This window comes from Oreochromis aureus, linkage group 13, assembly GCF_013358895.1.
Source record: "Oreochromis aureus strain Israel breed Guangdong linkage group 13, ZZ_aureus, whole genome shotgun sequence".
NCBI classification, from domain to species: Eukaryota; Metazoa; Chordata; class Actinopteri; order Cichliformes; family Cichlidae; genus Oreochromis; species Oreochromis aureus.
In genome coordinates this window covers 32,973,680-32,986,672 of record NC_052954.1, presented here as the reverse complement: position 1 = coordinate 32,986,672, position 12,993 = coordinate 32,973,680, and the positions used below count along the sequence as shown (strand labels likewise).

Here is a 12,993-nt window from a genome sequence, read left to right as displayed (position 1 = left end):
ACTTCAGAGAACAAGCACATTATACGCAAGAGAAACAATAACAGTCCATCAGATCTGTGACAGCGCACCTGACTGTGCTAATGCACCACGCCCACGGGTCAAATCTTTCAGTGAATTTTTACACAAAAGCTTAGAAATGCAAAGTTCCCAGCATGCTTTGCTCTTAGCTTGAAGACAATTAAAGAAGACGAAACGTACACCACCCACCTGAGTGTATGAAACTGTTGACGTGCTCCACCACCAGCTCGCAGGATAGGCCAATTGCGTGTTTGAAATTCGCTGCTGCCACATCCCAATAAGAGTGGTCACCATGGCTACGCTGCAGCCACAGTGACATCACAGGAAGCAGCAGCTGGATGACAGCAAAGATACCAAACCCTGGACCTGGAGAGGCGAGATCAGGTTACATCGCGGCTGTTTGTAGGGTTTGTCTTCTTCTTCTTTGGATTGATTTTAAGTTTATCACCTGGCACTGCGGTGACTTCTCTGAGCAAAGTGAAGAGCAGCTCCAGCGTTGGAGGCTGGTGCTGTCGAGGGCAGTTTGACACGGCTGCAGTGAGCTGCTCCAGTAATAAAATCCACACCTGGATCAGACCTGCAGGACACAAGAGAACAAAAACGCATTGAAGAGAAAGAAGGAGAGAGAACGGAGGAGGACTCTTAGACGACACAAAGACCGTGAAGCACAGAGAGGAGCGAAAGCGAAACCTGTGTCGTCATCAAACTCCTGGAGGACACAGTCCATGCCATCCTCGCTGCTGATCGAGCGTTCCTGCGATCTCATCGGCAGGCTGGCGAGCCGCGCACCCAGGAACACAGGCTTAGACGGCATCTTGTAAATCTTTGCCAGCAGCTGTTAATCAAATGCAAAACACGGTTTCTTTTTTATAATAGCGAAAAATCTTAAAAATATGCTCTCACTTTATATCTGTGGAGCTTCCACCTGCGAGCATTTGCGGAGGTAGTCGAGAGCAGGCAGGCAGAGGTCTGTGGAGCTGTAACCTGACGCATGAACGCAGTCGCCAATCTCTTTGTAGTCCACCTCTCCTGCACAGAAAAGCATAAAAGTTCTCCAGAGTTTGAAAGGTCAGCTTTAAAAAACACTTGGATGACACTGTAGTTGTTTCGAGTCATTCAGAGAGAACATGTCCCTCAAAAACACAGGATCGCTTTTTCTGTGGTGCTGTTTTCTTGATTTTGTCAGTGACTCGCTGAAGCTTGCCTCCCACTCACTGTGATCAGCACTGTGTTTGCTCCTTTCTCCTTCTGTGAGGTTTTGAAGCTTTTGATGGTGGCGATTCTTCTAAAAACCATGAAGTATCTTTTTAAAAGAAAAAATAGCTTCCCAGTCGTAGTTTAGGAATTATTAATGTCTGGGATTTTAAAAACATGAAAGTAGCTTTTGTGTCTTGTGTGTCCTCTTGGTGCTTTTTGTAAAACATTTTGATGATGTACAGGAACATATTTATGCATGAAAACTTCCCATGCATTTGTGCATTTGGCCTTTTTTGATAAAAAAAAGAAATAATAATAGCACATATCAAAATAAATTCTTAAATTTCTGCACAAAACTGAAGCACGCAGCATTTGCAGATGCATAAATCCGCTCTCCTGATGTATTAAAGCTGTGACGTAAATACAAAATGTACATGCATGTTATGAGCATCTAATAAAGAGATAAATACTTAGCCTGATCCCGGGAAAAATAAAATCCCAAAAGGCTTGAAAAGTAATATCTTGAAATGAAAAATAGCGCACACATAAGTGAGACAAACCTAATCCTTTGACAAACTTCATGAGACACATGATGTAGTCTGTGGCAGCGTTGGCAAAAACTTGGATGTTGTCAGTGTTTATGAACGCCTCAAAGACGTCGAACACCGGCGCCTGAGACTTCCCTGCAGGAAGACAATGAGACGAGAGGAGGAAACTCAGTGGCTTTGATTTTAGATCTGCAGGAAAAATCTTTCTGCTGATAAACTTTGGAAAAAAGCTTGTTAGACGTGCCCATGGAGTATTCTCCCAGCAGGTAGTCTTTGGTGTCAGTCTTGCTACCGTGCACCGTCCTGAGGGCGCTGAACAGAGGCCTCCACCCTGACAGGATCTGAGGAGAGCACATCTCCACCAGCTCTCCTATCGATGTTATTACCTGCAGGGAGACAAACCCGAGAAAAACTGTTTGGCAAACTGAACGCACAGCCCGGAACAACGCTGGCTGATTTGGTTGTTGTGAGGAACCGAGATCCGACTCCACCTGGTCCTGAACGTCCTCGTCGCAGAGCTCCAGCTGCATGATGTGCTCGAAAGGCCTGAACAGTGCCTCGTTAAAGTGGAAGTGTGGAAGCTCCGCCCAGCTCGTCAGCACCTCTGTGAGAACATCATGGATAAAGGAAACGGCCTTCTGGGATACGTGGCGCTCTTTGTGACACGCAGCCTGTGATGACGACAAAAATTTTGTGTTTAAAGAGCCTCAAACAGCTCAAAGCTTTTATTCTCTCAGTGCCTGAAGTGTATTGAGCTAAAAAGGGAAAACCACTGTGCGAGATAAAAGGTGGTCGACACAGATGTTACACAACTTCATTTCAGAGCCACTACAATCCAAAGAAGATTCATTTCTGTGTGCAGTCACAGTTTTCTGGGAGCCCTCCACTCTTCCATGTCCATACATGGAAAGTATAAGGTGGTGACAGCAGCAGTAAGACACAGCATGGAACAAGCAGACATTAGTGATAACAGATTGAACACTGATCAGGTTAGAGACACTTTTAAACAGGGGTCTTGAACTCCAGGCCTTGAGGGCCGGTGTCCTGCAGGTTTTAGATGTTTCCTTGATCCAACACAGCTGATTTAAATGGCTAAATGACCTCCTCAACATGTCTTGAAGTTCTCCAGAGGCCTGGTAATGAACTGATCATTTGATTCAGGTGTGTTGACCCAGGGTGAGATCTAAAACCTGCAGGACACCGGCCCTCGAGGCCTGGAGTTCAAGACCCGTCTTAAAAGGAGGAGGTGGGCTGGAGGTGGGTTGCAAAGTGGCTTGGAGATACACATATAGGCTTGTAGGCAGCCTAAGGTGCAGTGAGATAGCTGAGCCGAACTCAGAAGACTGAGACCTGCCTCAACTACTGCGATGCTGCTGCTGTGAAGTAAATCTCCATAAAAGGAGAAGATTAATTAACACGTATTTCACATGTGGCAGAATGAATCAACTGTTGGCACAACCTTTGTTAGTCTTTTAAACACGTTGACTTTGTCTGTAGTTCCAACTCATGTCAGAGCAGCAATTAGAACTTCTGTAGTTACACAATTGTGCAACTGAGAGGTTGAGAAGTTAACAGAAGGAGAGAAGAGAGAAATAAAACACTGTTTAGAAGGTAGTAATATCCTACCTCCACCAGATGAGGCGCCACCACGCTCCAGGCCCTCATCATGTGGAGAAGGGGTCGGTTCTTATTCCGGACGATTCGCAGCATGGCCTCACCCAGACGGAAGAGATGGAGGGCGCTGCGCCGGTCCAACGTCGACTTGGCTTCTCCTACAGACACGCAGAGGACACAAAAAAGGCCTCGGAGCTTTACTCCTGTCTGTACTTCATCTTTAATTAACCACATGAGGGAAACTAATTAAGAAAGAGAACAAGGTATGCTCAGCATGGTTCATAGTTATCCAGACCCTTGGGTCATTGGCCAAGGCCTGAGATCGAGAAGGCCACAGGAAGGGACCGAGTATGTTTAAAGTTGTGAAAACTTTAAATCTGTGATAAATAAATGAGCCACAGATACAACACAAAACTGTATTTGTTTAAAAGCTGAACATCACTCTAAGACATTCAATAGAGAAATATGTTTTTAATTTATATTTAATTTCCGATCTAGAAAAAAACGAATGTGATTGTCAAGAATAACACGACTCCTGTTCCTGCACACGTGTTTTTGGCTTGTTGCGCATTTTGTGTTTCATGATCAACATTTTGAGTTTTTTCCTGACTTTTTGACGTCTTCTGTCTCCCCCTGTGTTTCCCACTTTGTTTGCACACAGCTGACTGGGAACAACTGAATCCCCTGCCTGTATGTGTCTCTTCATTGTTTGAGCGGACAGCTGCTGTGCTTCCTCTCACAGCTGCAGCAGCTTGCATGAACTGCAGACCACGCTGCATGTTTGCTTTAGAAATGCAAATTCTATGTTTTTTTGGATAATTTTACTTTAGTGTGTCTGAAAAAAATGTGTCAATAATTAAATAAATGTAACAGAATTTGTTTTAGGTGTGTTTAATGAAGGCAGAAAATGTAGCTATTAAATAAAAATGGATGTCTGTGGTTTATTTGTGTTGAAGTGAAGCCAAAATCTTTGTGAAGTGAAGCCAGTTTTTAACTTGGCCAATTTCACCTGCTATTAAAGCAAACATAGTTTAGACTGTTTACCATGTTTCACTGAGTCACTCATCTGCACCTCTGCATTCAAGCTCCTCGTGCCTTTTGAAGGATTTTTGAATGCAAATATCTGACAAAGAATAATTGCTCTCAAGCAGCCAATCCGAAAAACTCTGTGCTCCAGTTTGATGAGTAAAATCTAAGCATTTTTTAAAATCTGTTACTTTAATTAGTGAGCAGGTATTTGTGTGTGTGTGATGCACCTGTACACTTTATGGATGCAGCTTGCTAACCAAGCTAATGCAATTATTGTCTGATAGCTTAGCATCCCAGCCTTTCATCCAGATACCACATGATGGCAGCTCGTCACGTTTCAGAATGTAGAGCCCGAAACCAATTGGTGGCATCTCCTTGTGTGTGTGTGTGTGTGTGTGTGTGTGTGTGTGTGTGTGTGTGTGTGTATTACTCTCAGGGGAAAAAGACCAGTTTGTTCAATTCTAATAAAAATATTTTGATGTCAGAGTAAAGTCAGGTTTGTTACATTTGTTGCAAAGTGTGTACCTGGCATTGCCAGTGAATAGTCTCCAGTCTCAGTGGGAGAGTCAAACAGCTGAGACTGAGAAGCTTTTCTGAGCTGCTGCAGGAAACCAACCAGACCAACCAGGTTTAGTTTGGTGGCCCCTTCTTCAAATAACCTGAAACACACAGAAAGCATTTCATACACTCAAATGAACATCTACAGTGCAATGGTAATGCAACGCTGCCATGCAAGTTTACATTTAAGGGACAGAAGAGAAAAAAAAAAACCACCCTACACTGAAATACTTGCAAAGGTTCCCTGTTCGCTGCCCTCTGAGCACATTTAGGCCAGCCCTGTGCAGCAGTATTTACTATGGTCGCCGCCACTTTGAGCTTGTTAATGTGTTCAGTCCATCTGTTCCAAAAGATCAGGGGGAATTTTTTTTAATATACGCTCCTAAAAGCAGCCCAGATAACTGGTTATGTAAGAGATGATCCTTGGAATGAACACGCAAACAAGTCCACAGTTACTGCAGCCGTGTGCGAGCCGTAACAAGTGGCACGCGCACATATGCATACATGTTTGTACACGTGTGAGGACATCAGTCTCATTCTAATCCTGAGTGTCGGTCCAATACCAAATGACTCATCAAAGAAAGTGTGTCAGAGCACACAGACACACACACACACACAGACACACACACACACACACACACACACACTGCAGTAGCTCTGCACCACTACTGCCATCTTTTGGCTATAAAACCAACCTCGGGAACACCTGCTGAGCACCAAATGTCGGTGAAACGTGGATTTGGAAGATAAAGTCATTAAGAGCCTCGGTCATGCTGGCTGTTAGTGGAACACGGTGCTAACACGGGCACAGGCTGCTGCACTTCAGTTAAAAATTAAACCCACTGTGAAACTTCTTAGCCTGTTTCTATTTCCACCGTCTCGTTGCCCGTGGTGACATTATGGCCGCGAGGTTAGCCTTATTAGTTATTTCAGACATTTCACTCGCTGGGCCCACGTCCTCATTTGAGGTTTGACAGCGTTTTAGTAGGTAAAGGTGAATGCTTTGACATGAATTGAGCTGCGGTTTGGGGAAGGCCTGGAAGGGGACTGGCGACGGCTCCCGGGCCTGGCAGATCCCCGTGTACTAAATAGAAATGAAGAAGTTAAAGAATTGAGAACAAGGAGGGAGGGAGGGTGGGGCACGTAAACGAGAATGAACAGCTTGCAGAACTGGGGGAACCTATATAGATGACAACTGGAAGGCGTGGTCCCGCTGATAAAATGAATATTGAGCCACATAATTCTCTTGCTTTGCCTTTCATCGCTTCCCTTTACTTTATTTCCTCTTGTCTGTGATGTCTGCAGAATGCTCAGCAGGAAAGATCTGAGACTCTGAAAGATAACTGTGACCTCATTAGAGTTAAAGTGGACAAAAGAGAGAACTGAGTCTTTTCAGTGCCGTCAGAGTGTAAGTATAAATAAAACTGAACCCCTCTTCTGTTAGTCTTTAGCAAGATTAAATACCTATAAAATAAAAAGTTATAAAAAACAATAAAACAACTCAGTATCCAATCTCTGAAGTTGCACCTCAGCGATTCAGACAGGGAGCACTCTAATCTGACGGTCAAAGGAAATCTAATTCCTGAATTTCTTATTTACTATGTTTCTTTAACTTGGAACACGTGCAGTTGTTGAGTTTTATTAAAACAAAATCAAAACACAACTAACAGCACTGGTGCAACACCTGGAACATCACATGTAGAAAGTGTCTGTGCTAATGTGCCTGAAATAAGTGATTGGCATCCAGTCCATCATGTTGCTGTGGTATTCGTTCAGTCTCTACCTGTCGGCCTGTGTTGACAGCGTGCACACGGCCTTGGCGGCGCTGGTGCCGGTCATCAGGCTGCCGCTCTTCAGGTCCAGGCCCCGGCCCCCTCTGCCGCTCTCCTTCAGCAGCTCCTGGATGGAAAGCGGCTGGATGACCGGCTGGCTCAGGCTCAGGTCCGAGGCCTCGGGGCTGGGTTCGCAGCTCAACTCCAGCCCGAGGTCGATGCCAGCCATCTGCTGGCTCTGCTGGGTGATTGTGGTCAGAGAGGACGGCTGGGCAGAGCCATCACTGAAGTGGGTGTGCTCCAGTGAGCTGATGTACTCGGTCACCCTGAAAGTGATTTGAGGTTCTATAACATATTTTTGAAGTTTCGTCCCTCTTATGAACCACTATAGCTTCACATACTAACATTTCAGAGCTTGATATATATGATATATGAAGTATATTTTACAGGATAAACGAACGTACCTGAACACATGAGGCCAGCAGTCATGGTTGTGGCTGCCCATCTCCAGGCCAACGTTCAGGATGGCGTCCATGCACAACACATGAGCTGTGTGGAGGCGAACTCCCTGAGGACGGCCGATCTGCTCCAGACGCTGCTCAACACGCTGTTTCACTGGACACACACACACACACACACACACACACACACACACACACACACACACACACACACACACACACACACACACACACAGACACACAGTAAAGTGCATTTTAAATGTCACAGACACCCTGAACATTGTGCTTGAACTGATTTGAGATGAGCTTTAACAAAACTCACTCTCAGGTTGTGGAAAAATATAAATATTAATTTTGCATCCCAGTAAATGCTGCCAGCAGTTTGTAACAGCTGTCACTAGATGTCACTAGTTCCCATATCTTGTTTTTATCATTGCTTTTATCTCCAGTAGAAGTGATTCCCAAAGTTTAGGCTGTGGCCAAAAAGGAATTGGCCCGTCATTCCAAACTGATAAACACTCCTGGAAGCACCGATCACAATCACAACAGACATAAGCTTTGTTTTTGGCAAAGAAATGTAACGCATTTTGCCGGAAGTGCATGCTCCAGACTTCGTAAATCATGTCTGTGTCACTCATTTAAATCCTTTCTTCTTGAAAGGGAAACTGCCATAAGGCCATTTTAGGTGTTTGTGTGTCTGTTACATGCAAACGTCCGAACGAGCGTGTGTTTGTGTTTCTGTGAAAATACCTTGTGTGATAGCGTCTCCCGTCTCCCCCACCTCCTTCTCCTCCTTCTCTTCCTGCACACAGGAGGCTGCAGCCATCTGGGCTAAAGCTGAAGCACAGTTGGCAGCCACACCTGACAGACGCACACACACACACACACACACACACACACACACACACAGAGTAAAGACGTGCCGTTTCATTCATCCACAAAACATCATCCCTGCACATATAAAACTCAACATTTCAGTCATCATCCAAAGTCAGAATCTACCAAAGAGACATTTTCACAGATTTCTACTTCCGCTGCACAGGTTTAACATTTTAACTAAAGACACAAAAACTGTAACGTGCCAACTGCAAACACAGAGGAGGTCGTACGCCATGTGTTCATTCATATTCATTAGTCCTTCTGCAATAATTTCAGTCTGTAGGCCCCGGGGACGTGCCACTGTCTTTTAATGCTAGTGATACTCACAGACATCTGACAGTGGTTGATAAGTAAACTGCATTTCCCCTGACATCCTCTTTAGTACTTGCATTTAACATTTTGGAAGTAAAACTCGCAGTTAACCTCCAGAGGTGCTGAACAGGGTCGAACAGGTGCTGGTTGCTATTGGGCACCTGTCACCGGTGTCAAATTTGATTCTGATACATAATGAAGCTGACAAGGAAAATCAGAACTCAGCAAAACCTTCCCCGTGTGAGTACGAGTTAAAGCTCAAAGTATGGCACAAACATTAAAAGCCTACAGTACCGTGATGTGCTTTTTAGGCACTATGAAACGCCCCATGAATGCTTTACTAACAATTTCTGTTTTTACATTTAAATGTATAAGTTTGAAGCATGGAGTGGACGATCAACAGCAGATTCATTTCAAACAGAGCACAGGTGCGGAGGCGGAGGGGTCCAAGCGGTGTCCTTCTCCCTCTATGGTTTAAAGGTGCTTATTAGAAAGATAATTTAAAGCCTCATGGACTAAAGTTATCAACAGAATGTGAAGAAACAACTTATATGACTTAAATCAAAAAGGTGTGCATGCTGTGTTGAAACAATATCAAAGTATGAAGTAAATCTGGGCACGACGTGGCCTCCAGTCTGCACTGACAGCACAAAGAGAAAAGTTATACCAGCAAGAGAGAGGAAAGTCATCGTCTTTGTTGCATTCAGTGTGTAAACAGTTTAAAATGAACTGAGACCAGATAAAATGTAAAATGCGCCTAAAACTGGAGTTCTAAGGAAGCACCTGTGTTTTGTGTTTTTATGTCTGACAGCTTTGCCCAGTGTTCACGTTTGAAAACGAATCTGCACTCAGCAACTGGTGTTATTCTGCTGTCCCTTTTCAGTGGCTGCCAAACGTTGAGGTGGGAACGAAAGGATCCCCGAGCTAAAAACATGGGACAGAGCTTTAAGGTAGGCCAGCCAAAAGGCCACCGGCACTTGGTTCAGATGACTACATATTCAGGTTCAATGAATTCATTTCCAGGACTTCTAACAGGAAAGTTTAAAATGCTTAATCGCTTAAAAAGTCAAGCGGCATTCATTAGTGTGACTGCATTTCCCCGTGACCCCATAAGCTTCCAAAACATGTTTAATATCAATTAAAAGCTGTGTAAACCCTCAGTTCTCAATTATTCTGGGTAATTAGACCTGTGCTGTGGCGGGAGCTGAGAGGGTCTGAGCTCACAGGAGGGCAGTAAACTCCATGTTAGAATTAGAATAACAGCATTTTGTCTGCCTCTGACAGCCTCTACAGTCTGAACCTTCTTCACTCTGACTCCATTTGTGCAGTCATGTGGGGGCGTTTGCCATCCTGACAGTTACTGTGGATAAAAGTGAACAATAAAGCCATCTGACAGCAAGTCCTCCCCGGTGCTCTCTCATGCTTATTCTGCTGACTGGAAGAAGGAAACAAAGACATTTAAGTTCCGTCTTTCTACTTCTGAAGGTTGTGGCCAAATAACTTGCAGCTCATTGTTCTATCTTAGTACATCTAGTCCTTATTTCTGCATTTCTTCCACCAAATTCATACTGAACCATATCTCAAAGGTTTCACCGTCTGTGCCGGAGACTTTGCATCCATTTGCTCTTTCCTGCGGTGTCCCACACGGCTCAACTCTAGGGCCCCTGTTATTTAGTTTTAATACCTATTAAATGATTACATCCAGCTTTGAAACCTCAGGACGTTTATAAGTTATCTATGCTAACTGTCTTAATGCTAAACCAGTGATGGAAAATGTTTTACAGCTAAATACCAAACAAAGACAGAGAGGTTTTAACTGCTGCAGAAAATAATCTGAAGTATTTTTAGCACAATATTTCATATCTTTAGCATGTTTTCTCATATCTTATAACATAGTACTACTGTGACACAAAGCAAGTGAAGAAGAAATCCCACTAGCCATATCAAGTCAAAACATCTGTGTGTGCATGCTGTAATATAAGTGTCCTATTTGAATCCACAGTACAAATATATTTGGATTAAGTGTTTAAAGCATTTTCACGCTCATCATGTTTCACACTGCACTTCTTCAGGCTTTTAAATAAATCAATCCTCGAGTTTAGCGAGCTGCGACAGGACGTGCTGATTAAAAACAGTCCTGTCATGCTGACACCTACCTTTGGTTTTCTTTAAAACAGTGCTGAGTGGCTGCTTAGCTGCTAATAAAAAGTACTGTTCATGCTGTACATACCTAGAACCTGCTCCAGCTGTATTGCAGATGTCTAGTGACTAATCCTGACCTTTGGTCTGCCCGTGCTATAGGGAGGGAGCACAAATCCTCCCCCCACAGGGATGAAAGATGATATGCATTTGTCTTATTAATACAGGCACATGAAACATGCTTCACACACCCAGGGCGCAGCTGAGCGCAGCAGCTTTACGCAGGCCGTCTAAACTCAGGCAGATGGTGTCTCTCTCCCTCTGGCTCTGCTCTTTGACCCCCTCTGCCCCCAGGATGAAGGCCAGGCCCTTGGAGCTGCCCGCCATGCGACCCGTCAGCGGTGTGGACAGGACATCGATCAGGTTTTTCCAAACACCGGTGAGGATGAAGCGTGAGAACACAGCTCCTGAAAAACATACAGAGAAAAAAAAAGGGTCAGTTTTTAAATGTTGACACGCAAAAACACAAGATGAGCATAAATGTCAGAGGAGAGTCAGTCAGCAGCAGTTAGTCTGGCTTAATCCTGCAGGAAACAGCACAGGTGCTCACTGACTCATCCCTTCTTTGCGTGTGCCCTCTTTCTACCCATCTATCCTTTTTTCCCAGTTTGTCTCATCTTGTTTGCAATGCAGCTTCTTGCTCTTTCAGCAGGTCAAAACCAAACACACAACATCACTGAAGCATGATTATATTTAAAACCTGCAGGTTTCCCATCAACGTTCCTGCAGACCTACTCTGCAGCAGGACATGAAACTTCCAAATGTTCATCTGTTATGTTTTGCAATCGTTAATGCACCAGTAAATACAAAATTTTTAAAAAACTGCGTGTCTTGACCATGCAGCTCTGCTCTGAGATACTTCTGCTAATGCGGAGGTTTCTACCGATTACCAGCGCAGCACTTTAGTAGTAATTACAGGCTCAGCAAACTCGAGAAAAGCTCCCCAGATATATAATCCAAACACGAAAACTCTGTGAATGAAGAGCTGCTGACTGAGGAGAATTAAATGTTAACTATGTTCTCAAAGAAGTGCTACTGACCTGCCATCACAGTGTCACTGCATGGCTTTTCACAGCCGAGCGGCACATGGCTCGACGCTCTCCGGATCAGCTGACCTCCGATTGCACTGCTGCCCAAGCCATCAATGTCTAAGAGAGGAGGAACAGAGAAGTCACAATATGTCAGATATTTGAATTTATACACTCTGGATATAATAAACCCCAAAGTCTGAGCAAACTGGGGTTCAGTATCTTCCCCAAAGACACTCTGCCATGCAGACTGGAGCAGCCAGGGCTGGAGCCACCAACCTTTCAATTAGCAGATGACCTGCTCTACCTTTGAGCTACAGGCAGCCCTGAGGAAACTATCCAAAGTCAGACACAGATTTAGAAGGTCTATGGATCAACATACATAACTTACTTTAGGTCCCCGCTAATAGAAAAGCTCAATAACTGAACAGATAAAAAGTTGCCCATGGAGATGATGTGAGCAATTACCAGAATACCAAAATACCAGAATTTAACCAGGTCCCTGTTAGCAGGAACAAATGATTTGTTTGGAGATGATACAGTCAAGGATAACAGAAGATGTCTTTAATTGGGACTTTTTGTTAAGTAAAATGAAGCTGATGGTGTGGCATGAACTATGAGCTGACTTTAAGGGTAGGTTTATGTGTGAATACTACATAGCGGTTTTTTTCTGTCAGTGTCATTTTGTCCTACACCTAAACTGATTTTTGCATAATAATCTGGACCAAGTGCGACTGAGGATGAGCTCAAGGTACTTTGGAAGGAGCTGCTTAGTGTTGGGGACAGAGGAGGCAGGGCGGTGCGCTCAGCTGGTGAGGCCTGTAGGGGGAGCTCTCTGTCAGTCATGTGAAGCCACCTGGACAGTGTAGTGTAGCAAGAGGTGCTCTCCCAGTGGCTAAGACACACACACACACACACACACACACACACACACACACACACACACACCCTTTTGTACCTTTCATAATAAATACTGTTGTTTCATTTATCACTTAATCAATATTTTTCCCTTGTTACGTAGAGGCCTTTTGAGCCAGTGTGTGGAGACTAGCTGAGCACGCAGAAACTGTACAGGTGTGTGTGTGTGTGTGTGTGTGTGTGTGTGTGTGTGTGTGTGTGTGTGTGTGTGTGTGTGCGTGCGTGTGCGTGTGCGTGTGTGCGTGCGTGTACCTGTCAGCATGGTGATAAGCGGCAGTGTGTGGTCCTCTGACGAGCCCGAGAATCCTGCCTCAGCCAGCAGGTTCCGCTCCAAAACCTGGTGGTAAAGCTCCTCGATCCAGGCCTGAGACAGAACCACGAGGACGCCGCTGCTCTGGATCAGACGCACAAACTCCTTCTGCACAACAGAACAAAAATCCACCCATTAAGTGTGACTGCA

General features: G+C 44.5%; 1 protein-coding gene across 2 annotated transcripts in view; it reads right to left on the bottom strand.

Moving 5' to 3' along the window:
• Window positions 1-12,993, bottom strand: part of arfgef3 (ARFGEF family member 3) — a 59,233-nt gene that overhangs the window by 23,922 nt on the left and 22,318 nt on the right. For both annotated transcript variants that reach the window (XM_039621784.1, XM_039621785.1), the window contains exons 17-31: window positions 12,786-12,951; window positions 11,628-11,735; window positions 10,779-10,994; window positions 7,948-8,058; window positions 7,201-7,351; window positions 6,748-7,062; window positions 4,932-5,065; window positions 3,390-3,535; window positions 2,255-2,434; window positions 2,008-2,149; window positions 1,776-1,898; window positions 944-1,047; window positions 709-853; window positions 467-595; window positions 208-384 (exon numbers count right to left, since the gene is read on the bottom strand). In XM_039621784.1, coding sequence (XP_039477718.1) covers window positions 208-384; window positions 467-595; window positions 709-853; window positions 944-1,047; window positions 1,776-1,898; window positions 2,008-2,149; window positions 2,255-2,434; window positions 3,390-3,535; window positions 4,932-5,065; window positions 6,748-7,062; window positions 7,201-7,351; window positions 7,948-8,058; window positions 10,779-10,994; window positions 11,628-11,735; window positions 12,786-12,951 — 2,347 coding nt within the window. The remainder of the gene's footprint in view (window positions 1-207; window positions 385-466; window positions 596-708; window positions 854-943; window positions 1,048-1,775; window positions 1,899-2,007; window positions 2,150-2,254; window positions 2,435-3,389; window positions 3,536-4,931; window positions 5,066-6,747; window positions 7,063-7,200; window positions 7,352-7,947; window positions 8,059-10,778; window positions 10,995-11,627; window positions 11,736-12,785; window positions 12,952-12,993) is intronic.